Source organism: Streptopelia decaocto, assembly GCF_964273445.1.
Source record: "Streptopelia decaocto genome assembly, chromosome: 2".
In the NCBI taxonomy this organism is placed as follows: Eukaryota; Metazoa; Chordata; class Aves; order Columbiformes; family Columbidae; genus Streptopelia; species Streptopelia decaocto.
In genome coordinates this window covers 115424442-115449209 of record NC_138655.1, presented here as the reverse complement: position 1 = coordinate 115449209, position 24768 = coordinate 115424442, and the positions used below count along the sequence as shown (strand labels likewise).

Sequence of the window (24768 nt, the reverse complement as noted above, 5' to 3'; positions counted from 1 at the left end):
AAGTTAGGACACGGTTTAGCCAAGTTTGTCTTTATTGACTCTCATCATCAGGACAGAGTCCAACACCTTCCTGAGCAGAGTTCTGCAAGATCCCAGGAGGTAACAAGCCTAAAAATGTGGAATAGGACTTGTTGGGTTGGATTTACAGACCCAGGGATGCTGGGGAGAGAAGGTCAATTATGTAACCCAGGCTTTTACAGATTTGTTCTCCTTTCATACAGAATAGTCTCATCTGCTTTATCAATCTGGTTTGAAATGACTCTTTCACTGAGTTTCCTATTAAGCAATAATCACAGCTTGCTATTTTTGTCATTACTTAGCAGCTCTTCAACTTGGCTCATTATTTCAGAAAGCCAGAATTTGCATACGGAAAGTCATCTTCACTCTGAAAAGGCCATATTTAACAAGATATTGGTCAGAAATGTACAGTTACTGCAATCCGTAGGTTTTCATACTTTTCAAAGGGGTAACTAGTCAGAACTCATAAAAGAGCTGTATGTGGAAATAAAGGTATTAACTCCAGGAGCAAGTTGGCCTAGCAAAGATTATTCTTATAATCAATGTGGGGAGAGATGGATGGACCAATAGATAATTTAAAATAAAGGCATCTCAAAATCCTTGGTGGTCAGCAGCAAGCTGACACTTGCTGAAAAACAGAGGAAACATGGTACTTAGCATCATCCCATTAGGAGCTATTTTGTCCCTCCCAGAAATACCTACACCCCTTAACTGGCCTTTTTCTTTCCAGTGGGAAGAAAAGGATGTATGAAGTCATTCAAGAGACCATCGAGCTTGATTTCCCACTTTTTGTTGCCAAGATCTTCAGCTATGTGGCAAATCCAGGACTGATCATACCTGCAATTCTGCTCATGGTGTAAGTTTTTGTTGCGATATTACACGTCTGGCTGGGGGGAGGAGGTTGGGAAAAAAACAGAAAATGCTGGCACATTAGTGCAGTCTAAATACAGCTTCTGCTGAGATAACAGCCTGGATTAGGGCCGGCACATGCTCCCTACCCCCCTCATCTTCACACAACCTAGTTTCCCAAAATTTGATTTCCTGACCCAATTAAACACAACTTTGTAGATGAAACGCATTGCTGACAGAGGCCTTGTGGATATCAAAGCTGTCACAGCTTCCATATGAAAAATTTTCAGTAGCCAGCAGGAAATAAATGGACAGTCTCAGCCTGGTGCCTTTTGGAGAAGCAATTTCTGTCACAGCTGGTGGTATTTACAGCACTGCCAAACCAGGGCATTCAAAAATTACACGTTCCAAAAATACAAAGAGGTGTGGTTTTTTTGTTTGGATTGTTGGGGGATTTTGGGGGGTTTTGTTAGTATGTTGGTTTATTTGTTTTGTTTGTTTATTCTTTTTCCAACTAATACATCTGGAATTTGTTTCAGTGCTGTCTGATCATTTCAGCTTTGAAACCACACTTAATCCCTAGCACCTTCAGCAGCTCTAGGATGGGGACAGTTCTCTTTTTCTCTTTTTTAAAAAAGATATTTTTGGCATTGTTCTTGAAGTTTCCATAGCTATCAAAATGAGTGGGAGAGCCACAGCCAAATTTTATGGGCAGCTCTGAAGACTCCAGACTAAATGGTAGGAGACAGGGAGAGGTCTGGGGAGTGTATTACATATGCTTGCCCGCTCAGACTCTTCCTTGGGCATCCACACACATTGAAGATGGGGCTGTGGGCTGATCCAGTACAGCTGCTCTTGGGCACTGTGATCCTTCATTCTGAATAGGTTACACTGAAGATAACACCATCAAATTAAAATCAAAATTTCCATGTTATGAAGTTTCTTATAGAAACAGCCTGAGAAGAATCCCAATTCAACTAAAAATGACCTGTCATCCCTCCACCTGCCTCGAACTGCTTATTTTAGCCTAAATGAATATTGATCACATACTGTAATCCATGCAGACACATCCTGCAATTCAAAGAATCAGATCAGATACACATAGGAGACAAGAAGTGTCATGCTACATCCCTGCTACAGCCAAGCACATTACAGAGTTATTAGCTCTATTCCTATGAGCTTCACAGTAGCACTAGCAGATGCTACAACAAACACGAGATGAAGATCACAGAACTAATTCACTGCAAACAGGTGACGTTTACAGAAGGTTTCTGAGGCTTTGATGTAACCCCCCAAAAAAGGTGGTGGGAGAGCGGCAGACCTTTGAAAATAATGTTTTGTTCAGTGAAATTCTCCTGCCCTTTCCTTCACTGACAGCCAGGACAAGGAACAGCACAAATACAGTTTATCTCCTGAAGCAACAGCTTTTATCATGCCTTCCCAGTCTGGGCTGTTCCCACACCACAGCCTTCCCAGCAGTCCATCTCTCCTCAAGGCATCATTTTGTCTCTGCCCCAATCCCTTCCACAAACTGAAAGATACCTTATGTCACATTACCTAAAACATCCTTGTTTCCCACCCAGATACACTGCCTGTGCAGACCAAAATATACAGGGAGACAGAATCCAGTTACCTAATTAAAATTTTGCCAGAAGAACAAGATAACAATCCTTTTGCTTACAGTCCTGTGAGAAACTTACTTCTATGTCTTTTTCACCATTTTCTCCAGAAAGCAGATAACTATAAATTGTACACAAGTCCCAAGTTTCCTGCCTTGTCTCTGAAAGTCTTCAGCTTCTGCTTCTACTGCTGCTGTGGACAGGTAGACAGGTTCAAGCTGGAGCCAGTCCTTGCACTGATCCCCATCCAGCTTCCCAACAGATTTAAACCCAGAAAATGCAATTGCTGGAGCTTCATCTGGTCCTGATGAGCAGAGAGACAGCAGCTCTCAAAGAAGCAGGCAAGGCAACCTACAACGCAGCCTAAATAACAAATAGACTCTACAAAGAGAAACAGGTGGATCATAAATGGACAGTTGCTTTTTATGGCAAACACTCAAAAAGTGCTTTCTGCTTCTATGGACTGAATTAAGTCATTTTCTCAAGCCATGATAGCCTCCTATCTCTTTTCAGGTGCAATTGAAAATGCCCTTTCTATTTATTTCTGTTCCTGGTGTCTGGTCCCAGACAACCGTGGGTTCCAGAAGGTGACATGGTGTCAGTCTTACTGTCATGTTTCTAGCTGCCTGAGGACAAGGGAAAAAGGAAACAGAGCAAGGAGAAGCAGAGATACTTTGCACACAGGCATATAACCTAATCCCATTTGGGGCTGGGAGCAGGATTTCAAGCCATGGCTTGCAGAGCCTCCTGGATGAAGCTGGAAGCACCTTACTGCATTGAGGGGAACTAGAAAAAAAAAAAAAAAACTACTGTGCAGGCTAGAGAAGGACAGAAACCCACATACTCTTCCCAGCTCTGGGGGGAGCAGCAAATCAGAGAACTGGAGTGCCAGAGCCACACAGCATCCACACTAAGCAGTTCAAGCACAAGAGTCCATCCCCAGGCTCATTTTAGAGGCAGGTAGATCAGAAGCACCCCACTAAAAGTGGATAAAGTCCATTTGCTAATGCTTACTTGAGTTCCCAGCAAAGTTCCCAGCTCGTCATGCTGCTGCTCACAGTCAGATCAGCACATGACGTTGCCTTTTCTGGGAACCAACACTAGCAGTGTGAATCAGGAATTCAGCAGCAAATCCAGTACATCTGTAGGACCTGCCCAGGACACTGGCAGCACCTTGGAGGATCACCCAGGCTGCTTTAGCATTGTTGAGTCTTGGCCTGAACAACCCAGTCCAAATCTGCCTGATTGCCTGCAGATTTGAACTCCAGCAAAGGCATCCTCCTCAAATCCCCTTTCTGTGGCACTGTCCCTTTCCCCTCTCCTTTCCCTTAAGGGCAGTTCAGTCACGGACAAACTCAGCCTCTTTTGAACAAAGAATCTGCAATAAATCAAGGACAGAGGAAACTCAGGCTTAGCTGGTAGACACAGCAGGCTCATATCTCAGAGTGTTTGGGAGATGCACCTGGTGAGTTCATACCCTTCCCATCAACGCCCAGCTAAAAGCAGGAGTCATTGGGAGGAAGCTGTGAAGGCTGGAGATGCTGCTGGCTGCTACAGCAGGGGGTGAGAAGGGACTGAAAAGTAACAGGAATTGATTTCCTCAGTTACTGAATGAACTTGAGAAGGCAGCTCAGAAACAGGGCACATGGCATCCCAGATGGCTTTGAATAGAAAGATCCGGTTATCATTATGAAAACAGGGGTACTCAAGGCACCTACATCCTGGCTGATCACAACAAAAATGGCAGAGCATCACCAAAGCCCTGTATTACAAAGCAATATATTTCCTTGGCAATTAGTTTGACAATATAGAGGGAATAAAACTATTGCATCCTCAGAGAAGATCAAAAATAATTTCAAACTCTCCAAGACTGAGTTTTGGGTTAATATCATACTAGGCAAAAGGGCATAAATTTGTTTCCTCTAGACAGAACCCTGCAAAAAGCCTCAGGAAAGGCACTCCAAAGTACCTCTTCCTCATCTCCCACCTGAAAACCAATGTGCTGGTACATGGTGCCTCTGCTGACAAAATCCTCAAGCCTGGTGCTTTAGGGTACTGAACCTGGGCTGGAGCCACCCAAGCAGGTTCTGAACTGTCAGGAAAACTTTTTTTTCAGCCCGCCTTTTTTTTTTTACCTCTTTTATAACAGTATTTTCTACTTAAAAAAAAAAAAATATATATATATATAGAGAGTGATTAATTGAAATGGCTGGTGCTTTTCCTGTGAATGGCTCAAAGTTACTGAGCAGATGATGTTTACAGTTTAGAAGAATAAAAGCACTCTACAAAAGCAGGAGGAGACATTTTTGACAACCAAAATATGGCTGGCTGGCAAGCGGCAGCGGTGGCGAGACAGGCCCAGACGCTTGGGCACGTTTTAAAACACGCACCTCCCTGTGTGCCAAGCGCTGGCTGCCAGCACACCCTCTCCCATCCCGCTTGCCTTTCAATTCCCTCCAGCTTGGCTGGTTTTTCCCCCCAGTTTTGGCATGCCCTTTTTGCAGAATCAAGGATCAAAACAAAAGCCAGTGGCTCTATTTCCACCTGGCTGCTGCTCCCCCTCAGTTCCCATCTCTGCTGGCTCCCGACAGCCCCTCGTCGGGCTGCAGCAGGCAGCTGGGCCTGGCCGAGAAGTAATGCAGACCGTACTTCAAGGACTGCTGCCTGCCACTATTTTCCTTGTTTCCTCTTTATTTTTTCCTCTCTAAGTTCCCTGTGTGACTTGGTGACTGTTTTGTTTTTCCCTTGACTCTTGGAAGAAATTCATGTATTTTATGAGCTGAGTTGGTTTTCACCCAGGTAATGAGTTGAATGGGCTCACCATCAAGTAAAGATCCAAGGGCCAAGGCAAGTGCAAAGCAGAGGGAGACTGTGGCCAGACAAGGCAGAGGCAGGAGGGGCAGGATGGTCATTTTTCTTCTGTTTGAACAGAAATGAGCTACTGGACTGGCTCAGCCCATCTTACCTGACTATGCCACAAGGCAGCCTGAATCATTCCTAAGCCTTGAGCCTCTAAAGGCAATTTGCAGGGGCTGGGTAGGAAACCTAGATGCTAGAAGGTAGGCAAAAATTAAATGTTCCCTCCCTGTGAAACTTTCTCTCTGCCCTGATCCTATCACCACAGCAACACATTTGTTTTTGTAGCCTCGCCATCTATTACCTAAACGCTGTGTCTGAAGCGTACCAGCGCGCCAATGCAGAGCTGAAGAAGAAAATGCAAATGGTAAGTATTGATTTTTCAAAGCCATCTTTGAAATACCACACACTCCAAGTTTGATGTGCAACATATGCTTTTAAATTGCTCTTCACTTCTGAACACGAACACAAGGGGAAGATGCACTTTATGCCTGTTCAGTCCTCTCTGATGGCATTTAATGGCTAACTGCAAAGAGCAGTGACATCCCATAATAGGCTGCTATTTCATACACCAAAACTACAGAGAGTTTTCCCATAAATTGTGCTTTCCACCTACAAAAATAAGTTACCTCAAAGTTCAAGTAATGTTTTGTAGCCTGAGGTTTCTGAGGGACAATGATAAGCCTATCAAAACCACAGTCAGGTTTTGTACAAGCTAAAGAGCCATAAATAACAACAGGGCAATAACACTTTTTGCCATCAATTCTTGAAGCACTTCACAGAGGAGACTGGTGTCTGTCTCCACCACGCAGACAGAAAAAGCAAGATACAGACAGATGCAATGATTTGAATTAGCAGGGTAGGATTTGGACCTCGTGATATCCATGACTGAAAGAGGTTGCAACATGCAGAGGACCATAAAGCAGGGACCCTTGAACTCATACGAATTAGACTGGGCAGCAGGATACCTGCAAAAGCACAACTCTGCTCACATAATGAGTTTCAGTGAGAAAAAGCACTTTGAACGTGGCAAAGAGATTACATTCATACCAACAAATGCTTAGCCAGGCCAACCATTTCACAGATCACATCTGCAGTTTCAAACTAAACCAAATGTCTTTTATTGATGCAGCAACGCGAAGAGGAGAAAAACAAGAGAAACAACAAAGCCAGCACTAACCCCATGCTGGAAGATCTGGAGGATTTACTTACGCCAAGTACAAAGAGTGAAAGTCAGCCCAAAGAAGCAGAAGGTAAAAACCAAACCACCTCCCCTCAACCCTCCTGAAAAGGTTCCTTTTGCCACCAAACAATGAGAGGGAAAGATTGAGAAACTAGAGTAATACATGTTTGCAAGGGATTGGATGAGTATAACTAGCACAGATTTTATCAGCTTACAGAAGTCCACCTGCCAATGAACACCCAGGCAGGGCAAGGTTTTAGAGTGGATTATGTCTCACACAGGCTTATCACAGCGTGGGAATTGTAATCCAAAGTTATGATTCACATCCCAGCTATTAACCATGCTGGTCACAAATTCAGCCATCTATTCTGGGAATAACACAAACTCTTGGCTGGTGAGTTGACCCAGGCACAAACTTTTCTCCCAATTGAGGTTTTCATTGGAAAATTCATTATAAACAAGGCAGAAGTTTTTTTATGGGACTGTGCTGGTCTTAGGGCAAATAAATGCATGCTGTAAACTCTGCCGAGGTGGTCCATGGCTGGGCAGAAAGATGCAGGAGGGAACATTGGCATCAGGATCCAGGCACTCTCAAGGAAGACAGACCATCCAGGCTTGGTCTGAATCAGGTATTTCCTGACCACCAGAGCCTCCTGCTCTCATTTGTGAGAAACAGCGCGACACATGTTAAAGATTTTTACCTTGACACAGACAAGAAAAGCAGACTACTGTCACCAAAACTTCCTCACATTTAGATAGGCTGTTTCTTGGAGAGCCCAAAATGAGCTGGTAAATTTGGACCAACTCAATACTGACTTCCCCCCAGAGCAGACTCAGACTCATTTAAATGGAAATAGTGCTGGCAGCATTGTGGGTACATTGAAAATAAAAACTAAAATCAGCAATTACCCATGACCATCACATAGCTAGAGGTGTACCAGCATGGCTGGTAGGACTATCATGTCTTATAAATGCATCAGTAAGAACCTGCAAAGAGGGCTTGGGCAGCAGAGACACATACTGGCTGTTAGCCAGGGGCTAACAGTCTTATTTGTGGTTTCGTCATTCAGATGTTCAAATACAAATCCCCAAACACTCGGATTATCACACATAGAAAAAACATCAGGCACTGTGCAGAGGAAGAAAGGCTGTGTTTGCTCTCAGGAAAATAACATTCATAATCTTTGCCCTAGTCAAGAAAACAGAGTCTTCTAACAGAAGCAGCCCTGTCGGCAAACAAGGCAAAGCAGCAGCCGCGGGTGGCAGCCCCATGTCTGGTGGGAGAGGAGCAGCGTTCGCCACACCGCCACACGTGTTCGTCACGCAGCCACCAACTCTGGGTGTCCGAGCACCTTACCTGGGCCAGCCCAGACCAAGGGGGTACCCACCGGGACTGGTCCCTGGAAGGGGGAGAGGACGGCCATTCTACCCCCACTATGCTCCATAAGCTCAGCGATGTTTCTCCTGTTTGAAATTAAAATAGAGGTGCTGCATGAACTGTCGTAGTTTTAGTATGAAATTATTACTGTATGTTGGTCATCCACTCGTGATGATCCATATCTATCTGACAGTGACTATCTAAAACAGCTTTGTTTAGAAGCTTAGTGGTACTTTAGAGTTGTAACCCGCAATGGCTGCACTGATTTTGATCACAAAAATCAGCTGTGGCATTGCTAAACTACTATTATATATACAGGACTCAGCTCTGTGGCCACTAACAGCAGCTTACTCTGTGGTGTGAGTGCTTGCTGGTCCCTTCATAGGCTTCTTCAGTTAATAAAAGTAGCGTGAGTTTACCTGTCATTTCAACAAAGTTGGGTTTTGAGGAGTTTCTGTGTGGGTTTTTTTGGTAGTTTTGTGTAGTGTTTTTTTGTTTGGTTTGTTGGGCTTTTGTTTTGTTTTCTGTTTGTTTTTTTGTTTGTTTTCCTGTCACACTACCTGAGGAATTAAGTATTCGTTAAAAACAATGAGTGTCCCTGCCCAGCTGCATGGCATCTTCTACTAGAAGTAGAGGACTCCTACTAGACCAGCACAGGAGGAGGTTTTGTCAGCTGCATTCCGTCCTTTATGACAGCTTTCCTCCAGTCTATGTCCTCCAAACTTTCACCTTTTTGTTTCAACCCCACCACTGCTTTCTCTGGTTTCCCACTCTGCTCCTGATTTCACAGTCTGTTGAGAGTATCTTGCACCATTATTTCAGTCCCTAGATGTAACTCCTAATTCAGTGACACCACTCAGCACAACCCAGAGACTAAAAGTGCTTTGCCCTAGTTTCCAATTATGACCAGTTAGAAATTTCTGGTGCAATTTAAGGATCATATCTCCCGGATCTACAGGACATCCCAGGTCTCCGTGACAGGACTTCTCAGGTTGGACCTGCTCTTTTAGACCTACTGTTTCTTCCTGTTGTTGACAGAAATTCATTCCAGCCAGCTTAGATCTGGTGCTCACATATGTGTTGTTCTTTATTAAAATGTCTGTAAAAAATAAACTCATGTTCTTCAGTAAAAACAAATCCATAAATATAGCCAGCAACAATTCCACTACAGCTGAGTTGCTTGGGATCAAAGGTGCTTACCTTGAATTTTTCCACTAAATGCTACAAATCTTGTCATAAAAATATGCTCAGGACAGGAAATTCAGTAACTTGTTTCTTCTCTATGACTTGACAGAGCGCAGAGGATTTGACCTTCAGTCTGGAATCATCCACCTTTGAGGAGCTGGGCAAAGGGGTCCAGTTAGGTGGGGAGTGAGGCAGATTGGGAAAAGGATTCAATTTTTCAGGTCCAAACCAACAACAGTATTTAGGCATCTTGTTTCCCAATTAAAAGCTTAAATATTGTGCTGTGCTTATTTGTAGAGACCTAGCTCACTCCTCATGCCCAAAAAAACTCTCTGGTGATGGAGACCAGTATTTTTGCAGCTTATCCTACTGCATGAAGGATGTTGCTCAACACTCTGCCAGTGCCAGGAGGATCACGGTGGCTTCCACACCAGTGAAGATGCACTAAGACTCGATCTAATGTCCTCCAGGTGCTTGACTTGACCCCAGCAGGCCATGGGTGCAGCAAGTCACCCATCTCTCTGCACCCCAGCATGCTGGGACCCTTCTCCGTGACCATATATCAGGTGCTTTTGCGGCCACCGAAGCAGGTCAGACAGGGACCTTTGAAGCTGGACTCCACTGCATCTCTAAACCACAGCTCTTCAGAGCAGTGATGTCCTGACAAAACAAATACTCACAAAAAGGCTTTAAAAAGCGATCTCCCCATTTTGATTCATGTTGCATTCAACATTATCAGCTCTCTGGCCTGACAGCCATGGGGATTTTTTTCTCTGTCATGCTATTCTTGCTGCTTGCTTAGCCCTGAGGCAGCAGCTTGTCCTTTAGCAGGTGGCAGCCCCGTTTCATCTGCAGCCAAGTCCTAATTGCTCACAAATGCTCAGATGTAGTTTTTCCCTAGGGAAAAAGGCAACTCTGAAAACTAAAGATTTCTAGATCCTGGCCCATTTCTCACACAACACAGGCACCACGGCTGAATCCAAATTCAGTATCGCATTTTAAATGGATTATACTAATGCAATGCTACGCTGTGGCAAGGGGAGGCTTGCAATCGTTCATTTGCAATCAAAGAACCCATCTCTCTGGGTCCCCTTCAATTCAGCCATCTACAATCAGGTGAAACCGGTGGTGAACTTTATCTCTACATCTTAAATTTGGTACCATGTGGTGCTACACAGGAATAACCGCCTCCTTCACAAACTCAGCAAACAGAGACCACTAAGCTCCCACATGTTGGGAGACAGTCCGCGTATGCATGTATCCACATGGGCACTGAGATAAAGATGAGCAGATTTTTAATTCTTGCAGGCTTTATGTTATTTTCTGCACCACTCCTTCATGATTCACAGAAAAACTAGAAAGCACTGAAGCGAGGGGATGCGTTTGCAGCTGATATGGCTGAGTATCCTCCCAGTGTACTGTGCAGGTGGAGGGAGGAGAGCCCACAGCTACCCAGGGATGGTGGACAGATGTAATTTCCCAGTGGGCAAAAGCTTTACGAGTATCAGCATCAAGTCCCCATAAAAATGTCAAGTGGGCAAAAACTACCTGAAGATGCTAGAGCGGCCAAGGAGAGGAGAGGAGTGACCACAGAGGGTCTCCCTATCTTCTGGGGACCAGACCCATGCAGAAGAGCACCAGCTGGACACCAGAGTGCCCCAGGCTGAGCCCAGACAGGCTCTTCAGAGGCTCATGCCCAAGGGAACCAAAGAGGGATTTAGCATAATTTAATCCAGCTCACAGAGCTGAGAAATCAGAATGGCTTGGCCCCTGGCATAACAAGCGGATGAGTTAAAAATTCAGCAGCCCTGCATGCCCCTCGGGGCCAGCACAGGGGTATGCACTGCACCCACCACTGCTGCATACAAGTGATGAAAAAATTTTGCAAGGAAACAGCTGGAGGATATTAAAGCAGTAACGGAGGCGAATGGAGCTTCTCTAGTGGGAACTGAGAGGTGTTCACAGAAGCTGCCAATGCCACCTCTCTCCAGGCATTGTGGGAGGGAGAGAAAATAACTTCAGCTCAACTGAAGATAAAATAAAAACCACCACAGCAGCATAGCACTGTTACCTGGACTGCTCAAGCATGGACAAATCATCACAGTGATCAAGCGTGCAGGTCAGGTTAGTGGTAGGTGGAATGTTATTAAAAATTAGTTAGTAAATTCATTTTACTGAGGAACAGCAGCTGCAGAAACATCCCAAGCAGCTGTGTCCCTTTCTCCATTCTCCCTCCCTCAAAGCAGAGATGCTTAGGGACACCAAGGCTTCTTCAGCAAAAGGCTGCAGATCCAAACCTTCCTGTAACTAAAAATCATTTCACACACATGGGACTTCTTTCATGTTTTGCATAGCAGCAGCAGTAAATAATTCAGTGCCTAAGCAGATGTTTAGGATCTTCAAAATATGAAGGTTATTATCAGATTTATTTAAATCAGGTGCTGAGAGGACTCAGGGCCAGGTAAGAGAGCAAAGAGAAACCATAACAAAAACATGCCTTCACTAAAAAAAATGCTTTGCTACAGCAGCTTGGGCACAGCAGTACAGCCACCACCTGGACACAAAGCAGAGCTTCACTGCCACCACAGCAGCATCACTGCAGCTTGCGGGTCCCCCAGCTCCACCAGGCAAACGGCCCCAGGGCCAGGGCTGCAGGGGTTTTGCAGAGGGCCCCAGCAAACCAAGCTTCTGCTCCCCAGGAAGCCCAGCACTTTTTGGAGGAGAAGGCTGCAGAAGCATTTCAACACTGCATACACAAACATCACTAACGAGCCACTGGCAAGCTTTCCTTTACAAGCAGCTCCAGCTCAGCCTGGGAAACTCTGTGCAGCTCCTGCTCAACTTCCCGCACATCTGCCATCATCCCCGTGTTGGATGGGGTTGTGCCACAGCAGCAGAGAGCTGGCAGCAGGGAAACCTCCACCTTTGCGCTGCCCTGAGCACTGACCCACAGACAGAGCCAGTCCCCTTGTGCAAAAGCAGTGGAAATCTGCTGTAACCCACCTCCAGGGAAAGCCAGATGTCAGGCACATGCCCTTTCAGCCATTTACGTCTCCCGCGATGCCAGTGAAATGGAGGATAAGTAGCTTTAAAAACCTTTTGCTGGCTTTGAAGAGCTAATCTAGTTGTCCTGGAATAGGACAAGTCACCACCTGGATATGCAATGCTACCATGGTGCTGCCAAAGCAAAGTTGTGTGTTTGAACGAGTTATCCACCAAACAGCCAAAACCCTAACTTCATCAGGGATGAGCCAGACATATGTTGCTCACAGCACTTCTCCAACCCCAAGTCCAGGAGAAAAAACAAATATCCATCTAAAAATACAGGGGGGTTGCATGTAGCCAGAATAGGGTCTTTTATGTTGGACTTTGGCCTGGACATCATGCAAAGCTTTCATCTCTTCATTGCCACTCCAATAAGAGACACAGTAAGAAACACATGTTCAATCTGATCCTTCTCCTTCCACCCTTCCTCACATCTACCATCCCCTCCAGTGCAACCTGCCTGGCAACAGGCAGCCCTGGCTCGCTCCCACCCACCACCAAATCATGCACCTCCCACCCAAGAGCACATGCCAACCTGGTGCCAATTCAGCCTCTCCTAGTCACAGTTAATTTTGGATTGTTATCCTCCCCGGGTGATGGGGAGCTGGCACTGATGCACTGGCAGCCACAAGCCACCTGCAGACAGCACGGTGCCCCTTTCCTGGCACCTCACCTTCAGAAGGAAGAATAAGGGATGCAAAGCAGCGCCTCTGAAAGTAATATCTGTTCAAAACTCTTTGCAATGTTATTGCTCCACCTGGCCGTGGGCAAGAAGGGAGCCTCATGGTGGTTTTGGAGGCAGCTCTGTTCAGTCAAGGCACCAGCTCAGAGCCCCTATTGCCAACGAGCACAAACACCAACACGGTGGGACAGCTCTCCACACCCTGCCGTAACCACTTATCCCAAACCTTCCCCATGAGAAATGCACCCCACCAGCACCAGAGAGGTGGGACTCAGAGGCTCCACAGCATCAAAACACATCCTAGGCAGCCTCCACTGAACCTCACCTAACCCAAGAAGATGCACCAAGCACACACTCACCACAGGGGTCCCTATGGTACTAGCAACACATTGCCTGAGCTGCTACCACAACTGCTAAGCTCACCCCAGGTTTGGCAAGGAAAGAGGAGACTGCTCTGCAGTCCCTATGCTACTCCCTTTTGTCTTACATTGCCCCAGTGGAGGCACTCACTGCCCTCCTCCATATTTTGTGTTGCAATTATCTTATTAGCAGAAGAGCCCCAAGAGTCGCTGATCACAAAGCCACAGTCTCAGAAGACATCAGAGCCTTACAGCAGCCCTCATGTCCCAGGGCACACGTGGGTCACACATGCACACCGAGCTTTTCCCAGGGTGCGGCCAGCTGGGAGATGCGCTGCTCTGACACAGGGGCCTACCAAACAGACACTAGAAGGGAAGGTCAATCCACGCTTCTTGTCAGGGTAGAAAAGTAGTCTCCTAAGATTTAAAATAAAAACTAAATACATGCAATATATATGACAAATACTTGACACTTACCTGAACAGAGCAACCTCCAGATCCAAGGGGAGGAGAGACAGTATAGACCAATCAGCCACTGCAAAAGGATGTTTCCACAGAGTACTCATCCCACCTGGGCACCAAGTAGTGTTGGTAAACTCGCAGTGTTGATAACTTGCAGCATTTTATATTGCAAGCCTCGGATTAGACAATTTAATGAAGTTCCTGCTTCTATATTCAAGGTATGGTTTGAGAAATCCCAGTTCTCATTTTGAAACAGAAACATGTAGCTTTCACAGAAGGAATAAAAAAAAAATCTAAAACAGGGTGCAGGAGCAGCCTAGAAGTCAAGGCGGAATCCAAGCCATGCTTAGGCTAACAAAATTAAGACTGAGAATTAATCTCAGAACTTTTCAAAAGGTTGAACCCTTGAAATCAGAAAAACTAATTGCTAGACTTCTCAGCCCTCCTGAAGGAGCTGATGGAGAACCACTGGCTGCTTGTAGCACTCAAAGTGAGTTTGTCCCACAAAGCCAAGAAGAAAAGCCAACAACATACTCCTACCTACCCCACACCTGTTCTTTTGAGAAAAGGGGAGGAGACACTCCAGCCCCTGGCACCTGGGGCTCCTAAAACCTTATCCAGCTGGGAGCCAGCACCATAGCTTAAAGGAGCCTCCAGAAAAGATGTTGTGAAGAGGCAAATAGTGGAGGGGGTTTTGTTTGTTTCTTTGTTTATTTATTTTAATATTGCCTCTCAAATTAGAGCCTCTAACAGCAAACTAATAAGTAAAGCAAAATGGTACACAGTCTGATTCTCTCTCTACATGTGCTGCTTAATTTTTCCCCACTTAAACAAAGCCAACTGGTGCAATGAATTGTATACCTGTGAGCTTTGGGAGTACCATGGAGAAGACAAATCACTCCAGAAATGCTGGAAGCAATAAGCCAAGCAGAACAGACAAGTTAGAAAGTTTCCAAGGCATCTTCATCTAGGAGCACTGTGTTTCTCCACACTGGAAGCCAGCAGCATCCCACACTTGCTCCCTTATGGAAATTCAAAAGCAAGATCAATGTGTGAGACAAGAAGTTTAACACACAAACACATACGGAAAAAAGAGTAGGTTTGGGGTTCTTTCACAAAAAGTGTATTATGATCCCTGTGAGACAGCACCATCCTGCTACAGGGAAGTCAAAAATCCAGGTGAGAGGCAGGGCAAGCTCTGGCTGGACCAGCTCTGCTCCAACCACAGGAGATGGAGGCTGGCACTGAAGACACTTCACTAGTCACCATAGCCAGGGGCTTTGCAATGGTATTAAGTCTCTCCTACAGCACTAAATAGCAGCTTGGATATTTAGGAGGGGTGCCCGAAGTCTCTCACCACAGGGAGTCACTCCGAAAGGCCCAGGTGTGCTTACCAAGCAGCTTTTGACCATTCTTCTCTCGCCCGCTGCCAGCCCAGTCCAGCTCTCCCACCAGGCCACCAGCAGCAACCGAAACAAACCAGGAGCAACAGCCCCATCTACTGGAGTCTTGCAAACGATCTGCATCCTCACATTTTGCAACTGCGCAACTCATCACCATCATCTACCTGAAACCTGCCAGGCAGAAGCAATGCTCAGGTGCTTGCCAGCCCCCAGAAAGCCCCTTTTGTTAACATGCCTGTATCTAAGAGTGGTGAAAGGTTGGTATGGTCATCCTGACCTAGTTTAGACACCACAGGCCAATATCCAGACTATCTCCTTCACTCTCAGCATCCCCTCACCTCTCCAGAGGTGAGGTAGCAAACAGCCTCTGGGACCAGAAGCAGCTTCTTGGGCAATCATAGAATCATAGAATCATTTTGATTGGATGATACAATACAATACACCTCATTCCCTCAGAATCATCAAGTCCAGCCACCACCTAACTCCAGCACCAAACCATGTCCCTAAGAACCTCATCTAAATGCCTTTTAAATAACTCCAGGGATGGTGACTCGACCACCTCCCTGGACAGCCTGTTCCAGTGTCTGGCAACCCCTTCCATGAAGAATTTGTTCCTAATATCCAATCTAAACCTCCCCAGCACAACTTGAGGCCATTTCTTCTTGTCCTATCACTTGCTACTTGGGAGAAGAGACCAACCCCCTCCATGCTACAACCTCCTTTCAGGTAGTTGTAGACAGCGATAAGGTCTCCCCTCAATCTCCTTTTCTCCAGGCTAAACAGCCCCAGTTCTCTCAGTCGCTCCTCATCAGACTTGTGCTCCAGGCCCCTCACCAGCTTCGTTGGCCTTCTCTGAACTCACTCTAGTGTTTCAGTGTCCTTCTTATGATGAGGGGCCCCAAACCGAACACAGGATTTAAGGCGGGGCCTCACCAGTGCCAAGTACAGTGGCACAATCACTTCTCCAGTCCTGCTGGCCACACTGTTTCTGATACAAGCCAGGATGCTGTTGGCCTTTTTGGCCACCTGGGCACACTGCTGGCTCATGTTCAGCCAGTTGAACAGTACTAACAAACACAGCATTACAAGTGATATTTAAGAGCTGTAAGCTTCACGCAGCAGCTTTCTAGGTTTTACAGTCACATTGTGGGGTTTCCCGCTACAGCACAGAAATGAGCAGTGCCAGTGTGTGCAGCTATGGCAAAAGTTTGTACTGATCTTTGACGTGACTGTCCTCATGGCAGACCAGCCTCGAACCATGCAACATGCCACACCCTCTTTCTACAATGAGCTCCATGCTTTGCATAACCCTAAATCGAACCCTAACCCACATATAAGGTGGGTAGGTGTATACTCCCTTTGAATATCTGAAAGGTTAATTTTTTTCATCCCTCAGGATCCACCTCTGGCTCACAAAATACACCTCATTTCCTCTTCTTCTGAGCTGCCTGCTGTTAAAAAACCAAGCCCCCACAGTAAGGGTGGTGGGTACACGATGTTGCTGGAACATGGCCTGTGCTAGAGGCACAGCTGTGCTGTGGTACCCCTTGTTCTGCCCAAGAGTCACTGCTGAGACTCTGTAACCAAAATAAGAAGAATAAGCTATGTGACTCAACCCAAGAATCCCTTCTGGGTGTAGTGCAATGGCATTTAAAATGAGCGCAAAAATCCTGCACCACAGTAGGTTTCTCTGGCCTTCAAAGCAGGGCCAGAGGGCCATCATTTCAAAGGACACATCCACTGGCCTTTAGAGGATTTATTTTATTCATGCTTGAGCAGTACTAGTAAAAACAGTAATCTTGTAGCTAGTAAAACAAACACTGACAGAAATATTTATGACTTTTAGATGAGAAGAGACACACTAGTTAAACTCGGGCTAGATTAACTTTATTAACTGAGGTTTTAAGCAGAAGCCTAAAAAAAAACATGTTCTTTCAACTACAGAGGTAACTGAAACAAAAAAAAGTAGCTTCCTTGTGTAGCATTATACATCAGTGATTACTGAATGTAGAGGAATAGGTATAAATGACACACTTTCAAATTTGGATAGTAGAAACATGAGAGTGAGTGTTCTTGAAAATACAAGTATTAAAAGAACAAATAAAAACAGCTTCAGAAATCAGTGTCCCGGGAAGCAAGAAATTCAGAAAAACACAGTTGTGAATGAGATCGTACATAGCAAGACCATGCTCAAGGTATTTATCACAGGCTGTCTCTTTGCAGGGCTGATAATCAAAGATGTTCTTCATTCCCATCGCTGTTAATACATACAGCTGTGATGTATGTATTTACCTGTCATACATGCAGATGAGGTTTCCATAAACTCAGAGGCTTTGTGGTTTCCATAAACTCTAGGCTGCAAGGGCTGGAAGCCGGTAGTGTCAAGCACTGGCTGGAGGAAATAAATGTTGTCTGAAGCACTGGCTAATATCTCTTTGAAAGCTGCAGAGCAGTGGGGAAATGACCCAGCATCTCCCTGGTCTCACAGTAATAACAAGGCAAATCTGAAATGCTGTTATTCCTCGGCTAGGATGCATGCATTCAAGACAACAGGGTCCAGAGAAGGTTCGAGATACACCAGCTTCGGAGAGAGTTGAGTTTGTGACAATTGCAGATTGTGTGCTTTACTCCATGTAAAGTCTCCCTGTACCAGGATGCTATCAACCTGAGAAAGAAAGAAAAATAATTTAACATTACAAGATCCACTCCAGCTCCGCACTCACACTCTGGGGTGGGGAGGAAACCTCTAAGAGGAGCAGTGAAGTGAGTTCATCAACCATACACACATACAAGCTGCACACTGATTTTAGTAAACAGGTTTCAAATGAGTACACCATGCTCCTAAAGGACAGCATTGATCCTACATTGATCCTACAACCATTTACACTGTTTCAGAAAGCAAAACAGCCTACAGATGGAATGAGAGGAAGAGTTTTGCAGCCTGGATTTAAGCAAATAGAACTGAGTCCCTTCAACTGTGCATAAAGCACTTTGCTTCCTGTGAAAGAAAAGCCTTGATGTAATCATACAACAATACTCTGATACTAAAAATATCATGCCATTATTTGGGCAAAGAAAGTACTGGAGAGGACAAGGAACATCTGCGAATGGGTGCACATATATTAGGAAGGGAATTAGAAAGCATGTATCTCATGCATGAGATTCATGGATCAGACAGTAGTTTATTGGCAAAGAGGACTCTTCAACAGCTCATTTCTCCAGAGGGATTCTGTGATGCTCAGAAACATCAGCTAGCTCCTATTTAAACCAAATGTGGAACAGAAAGACTATCCTAAGTAGCCTACACAGCCCAGTCCAACCAACCCAAACTAAATGCAAAAAGGTTGTGAAGAAGGGAAACACTGCCAGATCCTCAAGGGAAACAAATTGTTTTCATTACATGTAGTTCAGCCTAAGCCATCTTGGGTCAAATCAGATCAATCCAAAAGAATATGGTTACAATTTATCTGCTGTCCACTTACACCAACACCGCATCTGCCTCAATACATGAGGTATTTGCCACATGGGAAGCTCTGGCAGCTGTAAATCTCCTGACACATCTCTGCTAGCACCTCCACACCCTGTACTAAGACCTTGCCTGCCCTGTACCCCCAGCATGCTGAGGAACGTGGCCCTCATGCAACGTGCCCTCTGCTACTGCCAGCCTAGGCTGCCTCCTTTTCTAAAGGGCTTCTATTCATCTCCCCTGCAGAGCTCACGAGCCTCATCTCAGTTATGCCAAAAAGCTAATTCTGAATCCACACGCAGAGATCCATCTCCTCACCCTCTCCTCCCAGGCTGCATGGATCCCACGCTCACTGGCTCACCTTGGTCCTAAAAAAGACACTCACCATAAAAGTCAACATGATACTTCATGAAACCCGTAGATGAAAATAATCATATTCCAGTAATATGCCTGGCACATTTCAGTAACAAGTACGCAGATGAAGCTTTTGCAGATTTAAAACTGCCCCATTGCATACACAGGAGCTGTCTGATGACTGCCATATTCTCAACATCTGGAACATTTTCACATGAAGTGGGTTACAAAACAGGTAAAGAAAAGGGACAACAGTGAAACTGCCATACCAGTGATTCAAAGTACAGAGGGGTAAGCCTGTGCTCTGAGTTTGGAAACTTTTAATGTGAAAGCGTGAAAAGAAAGACCAGGGCAACAAGCTATTGTGGGCAATCTCAGAGCTGGGGAGGGAATAAGCAGCTGCTGTACAGGCTGTCCCTGGTCCAGCTACAGCACCCACCCAGGGTCCCAAAGCGAACAGGTTGTCACCCCACCATGACATGCAGCTTCCTTTGGACAGATGTGCAATAATATGCATAGCTTACTTTAGGCTTTTTTACTGTTAATATGCATCTTGCGGTAAAAGTAAACAAGCACATGTGCTAAGAGAAAACAATTTAATACATTCTTCACATGTTGGTTGCCCTGGCTGTGTTATCCCAAAAGGTGGGATCATTACCCAGCATGCAGATACCAAAACACACACAGGGTTGAGGTATTTGCTTTATTCACAGTTCCGTGCAGCAAAGGGCGCTGGGCAATCTTTCACAAAGCTAGCACACCAGAAGCAGGCTAAGTTACATATTTATACGTTTTGGGTTTTGACCACTCCTAACATCTTATACATATTTATGCCTACTCAAAGTCTACTGCTCTAAACTTTTCTCACCTTGGTTTAAAAGGTACAGTAAATGTAAAATCTTCTATGCACGGTCAGTGAGTAGAGATCTTCTTGAGGTGGGTAGCCTTTGACAAGGAGGCATGTTTTTGTATTAAAATGAGTGTATAATGAGCATAGTTCACCAAAGTTCAAGATATACCAGATATATCCTTGCCAAATTTCATGGTTTGTTACTATACGCATGTTCTTCAAGCTTCACCTTGGGGTTTGTCCTTCAAGTTTCTCTCATAAGTAACCAATTCCTGTTGTTTGAATCATATTCTTTGCTTTATGGTCTGCTTTGACCTTCTGTGAAACTCCATTAAACTTAACAAGGACATCAGCTGGAGTTAGAAAAATAATAGTGAGACAACAGCAACATGGAAAAAGGGATCCAATTTAAACACTTCTCCACCTCCTATAACCCCCCTAGTTCTCTTGGTCTGCTGCCTGTTATTGCTATTAATCACAGAAATATAAACCTCAAAATCGCTAAGACAGATGAGTTCACTTTTTTTGAGGATTACTGCAGCATTTTTGCGGAAGAAACCAGTAAAACAGACAGAACTGGTGTTTCCCCACGGGAGCAGCTGCCACTCAAAGTCTCTCCGCCCACACCACGCGGACAGGCCGACACTCCGCCCACCGCCCCGCCCGCGCGGCGGGAGTGGTGGGAAAACCAGCCCCGCCCCGAACGTCACTTGGTGACGTCCGCCCTCACCTGTCCCGCTGGCCAACGGGGAGCAGCTACGTCAACAGGGGGCGTGCAGCCCGGAAGGCGGGAAATGGACACCCCTCACCAGACGGCGGGGCGGGAGGGCAGCGCGGGTAGGGCCGGAGCCCACAGCCCCAGCTCCACGGAACAGGGTGCAACAGCAGTTTACAGCTTCCCCCGCCCGTGGCCAAGGACTGCACCCCCACGCCACCCACGTGTTTCACCCGCCGAGTGTAACAAAGCGGTACCAAGCCGGGTGTGTATGAAACCAGTCTTTATTTCTCACAGCAGAGCCGGACTGAAGTTAAGACCACTCGGTGGCAGTGCCAACCCACTCGGTGGCCTGGGCGGTGGGAGCTGCTGACCAGTCCTCAGTGGCTGGCTGGGCGCTCCAGTCCTCTGCAATGACAAAGACAACGCTTAGTGCACCCCAGCTCTTCACACCCCCTACAACATGCACCCCACTTCCCCCAGACGCGCCCCAAACTGACCTGTGGGGAACTGCTGGATGGGCACAGAGGGCACCTGCACTCCCTCAGACCAATCTGCCACCTCGGGCTGAGGAGGAGCAGTGAATTCAGGAGCTGGGGCAGTCCATTCAGTCTGGAACTCCTCCTTGGTAACCGCTTTCTCAGCAGCAGCCTGCTCCTCCTTTTCGATCTGCAACGGAAGAGCAGAAGGTCCAAGCCTCACAAAAACATCTCACCACCCTCACTGTCACACAGCAGACAATATGCACCAACCAACAACAGACAAAGCTAATTAACCACCACCTTAAGGGTGAAATGCAGTATTATGTTGGTAAAACCTGTCCTCAACAGCAGGCAGGACACCTCACACAGCCACACTTCCTTCCACAGGCCTCCTACCTCCTCGGGATCCCTGTAGAAGTACAAGTCGGGCATGACCTCCCACGGGTGCTCGCGGGAGATGGTACCACGCATGCGCAGGACCTCCCGAGCCAGCATCCACCACATCAGACCCACTGAATGGGCTCCCTGGGACAGAAGAAAGTAATGTGAGGTTTCTGGAGAAGCTAAAGCTTTGAAAACACTTTAAAAGAGCAAAAGACTTATTTGTGCTCAGTCCAAGGCTCTTGCTTGGCAAGAGAAAGGCATTGCTTGCTAACACCCACATGCTTATGTGCTTGGACTCAGGAAAGGGCAACCTTTCAAGTTCCCAATGATGTTTTCAGGTCTTTGCAGAAATCACAGCGTACTCCCATCACCAGCATCTGCTGTATACAACACAGCCTGAAGCAATTGTCCTGCTATGGAGTTTCATACCACTCACTACCCCACAAGAATCTTGCCCAAAAGGCAGGGATTATGCTCATCACATATGCTAGAATGAAGAAATAGAGAACTTGACCAAAAGGCCAGATCTTACACGCACACTCAGATTTAGCTTATATTAGTTTCAGTGAATGACAACATCTAGGTAGAGATCAAAGCTATTTTCCCATCTCCCCAGACTTTACCTTTCTTACAGCTTCTGTAAAGTTTCAGAGCACTCTTTTCATCAGTTCCTTTTATCTTTCATTCATATTCATAAACTGTGGCAAGAATGACTACCAAACTCCACTCATTGGGCCACCGAGACCCTCATGGTGTCAGCGAAAAGTCCTGCCAGGTTACTCTAGCACACGTCCTACACTTGAGAGTTCCTCGGCCAGAAACAGGCCTCAGCTCCAAGCTCCAACTGTGTGCAGCTCATCTCCTCCTCCTCACTCACCTGCTAGCACACGAAAGGCCTTAATTAACTGGTCAACCCTGGAGATACGTGCCATCCAAGTCAACTCCCGTCTGCAGAAAGCATCCATCTTTGCAACTTAGGGTCTGCACACTTCAACAAAGCTCTTACCTTATTATTGCAGGGAATGGCAATATCCACGTAGCGCAGCGGGGAGTCGGTGTTGCACAATGCAATGGTGGGGATGTTGACATAAGATGCTTCTGTCAGTGGCTGATGATCAGCCCGGGGGTCCGTAACAACGAGGAGCCGTGGCTCACGGAAAGCTGCTTGGATCTGGTTTGTGAAGGTACCCGGGGTGAAACGTCCAGCAATAGGAGTAGCCCCAGTGGCAGCAGCAAACTTCAGAACAGCACGCTGCAAAATGGACCACAGCAGAGGTGAGGCAGGGAAACTTGCATTTCAACCAAGTCACCCAGGTACACTGTCAGGAAACACAAGAACTATTTGTTTCAATTCCTGTGAAATCAGGGCTCACCAACAGCTCTGCATTCAGAATGAAACAAAACAGAAATGCTTTTAAAACACCTGGAGTTAAGAAGATCATATCCACCAGCAAAGCGTCAGGATACAGAAAACTACTTCTTTGTATTTCCTGAACTTAGTTGCAAGTTCTACTCCAAAGTCTCATAATCAAATTATGTAGAGGGAATAAGAAATGGTTATGAAAAAGGCAAAGCCATTTTTCTTCCATTATTTCTAAATCCTTTTATTATCCAGCAGCATAACTTCAGTAACTACAAGAAAAGCTCAGTAGTAAATATACACAACCTGTAGCTGTGTCCATTAAAATTGCAGCTGGCAGTTTGTACTCGCAAGAGCTTTCAACTTGTGAGGCATCAGGCAGCTGGGCATGTGGCAGGGCCTACTATCAAACTCCATTCATAGAGGGGGCTCCTCTCCTGGCGTTAGCGAAAACCCTGCCAGCCGGTTTGCTGTAGCACACTTCCGACACTTGAGAGCTCATCGGCCAGAAACTGACCTCGGCATCAAGCTTTAACAGTGTGCAGGTCAAGTCCGTAGGAACTCAAGACTTCTCCCTTGTAAATCCATCCTGTCATTCACAATCTCCCTGAATATTTGTGGCACCACCTGCATTAGTCCAGAGAAGTTAAGCTCACAGATGAACTTCTGTGGCCAATTATATTTCACTCAAAGGCTATGTCCCCTTCTATAACAGAATGTTTTTTGCTAAAAATCTAGATAAAAATTAAAATATAATTGTTATATACCTTGCTCAAAAACAGAGCAAATGATTTATTTGTAAACTTTCTATCATATGCTTATTGTCCCCAAAAAGGGGAATTACTGGGGAGGGCTACCAGGGGGCTGAGCAACAGTATGCCATAATTCCAAATGGAACCACCGACAGAAGGATATGAAACAAGATGTTTAACTTCCCTTGCCCTCCCTGAAACCTGGAGAAATTGTGGAGGGGGCCCTCAATTGATCTGTTCTAAGATGCAAATGCAATACAAGAAAAATGCTTCCAAAAAGTGTTCCTAGTGCCAAAATCTGGGTTACACTTTTTTATCATCAGGTTGCCACTGGCAGTCATTGATGTGTGGCAAGAAAGTCCTGCTCCCAAGACTGCAGGCCTCATGACCAATACATGTCCATACCTGTCCAGTATTTCTGGAAGAAATGACGCTCACATCAGCTGGGTTCTCAATGGCAACAATGGCACGAGCTGCCAGGAGAAGTTTTTCCCAGGTTCTCTTCAAATTGATGATGTAAATACCTATTGGTGACAAAAGGCTTCAGAGCAAGCAACAAATACAAGACTCTAGAACAGGACAGCACTCTTCTGCCTTTAAACTTGTGGTTCTAATCAGTGGAAAGTTATTCCAAGGAAAATGCTCCCATTTCATCTTAATATAGCACAGTTCCAGCACCCATCAATATCAACCAAGGCCTGGTAGGAGCTTTCATCTTTTAACAAGGTGCAGCTGAGATTGAATAATAATGCAAACAAGCAGCAGAAATCAGTATTGAGACACTACAACAATTTTATTACTATAATCAAGAACTAGCATAAAGGCCCAGATCCAGCTGTGATTGATTTACCAAGTTCTAAAATCCGTATTTCATCCTACTTCTCTCAGTAACACGATTTAATCAACAAAGATGTCTGCACCTTTCAGGCCATGGAGAAACTGCTGGAGAGCTCAAGCATCAGCACCTTCCCGTTTTCCTCAGCTGTGCCCACAAAATCTCTGCTGCCCACCCTGCGGGTTTACCATCGCTTTTCCTTTTGTAGATATACTGCTCCATCTGGAAGTCCAGGTTGGTGCCTCCCAGGTGGGTCCCGGCAGCGAGGAATTTGAGGACATCCTCCTCCTTCATCTGCAGGACATCGAGACCTCCGGACATTGTGGGGTTTCCCTTTGGAAGCAACGACAGGGAACCTGCGGGCACAAGCACCCGCGTTCAGCCACGCGGGGACTCGCGTCTCCCTCCGCGCCACGAGGGCCCGGGCGCCTCCGCCGCCATCTTGGCTGCACCGGCCGCCGGATCCCCCGCCCCGCATCGGGCAGGCCTTGCCCTTCCCCGCGGCTCGGCCAGGTCCTGCCGCCGGCACGG

The 24768-nt window shown here is 46.0% G+C and overlaps 2 protein-coding genes across 2 annotated transcripts in view; one reads left to right on the top strand and one right to left on the bottom strand.

Annotated features, from left to right (window-relative positions):
- The window catches only part of TMC2 (transmembrane channel like 2), a gene marked incomplete at both ends in the record, with an annotated part of 32386 nt that extends 24747 nt beyond the window's left edge, over window positions 1-7639 (top strand). The window contains 4 exons of the mRNA XM_082044591.1: window positions 749-874; window positions 5631-5709; window positions 6475-6595; window positions 7596-7639. Coding sequence (XP_081900717.1) covers window positions 749-874; window positions 5631-5709; window positions 6475-6595; window positions 7596-7639 — 370 coding nt within the window. The remainder of the gene's footprint in view (window positions 1-748; window positions 875-5630; window positions 5710-6474; window positions 6596-7595) is intronic.
- The window catches only part of RPSA (ribosomal protein SA), a 92540-nt gene that overhangs the window by 67556 nt on the left and 216 nt on the right, over window positions 1-24768 (bottom strand). Inside the window, exons 2-7 of the mRNA XM_082045366.1 lie at window positions 24426-24593; window positions 23808-23926; window positions 22297-22542; window positions 21303-21431; window positions 20925-21093; window positions 20720-20832 (exon numbers count right to left, since the gene is read on the bottom strand). Coding sequence (XP_081901492.1) covers window positions 20738-20832; window positions 20925-21093; window positions 21303-21431; window positions 22297-22542; window positions 23808-23926; window positions 24426-24558 — 891 coding nt within the window. The 5' untranslated portion in view covers window positions 24559-24593 and the 3' untranslated portion in view covers window positions 20720-20737. The remainder of the gene's footprint in view (window positions 1-20719; window positions 20833-20924; window positions 21094-21302; window positions 21432-22296; window positions 22543-23807; window positions 23927-24425; window positions 24594-24768) is intronic.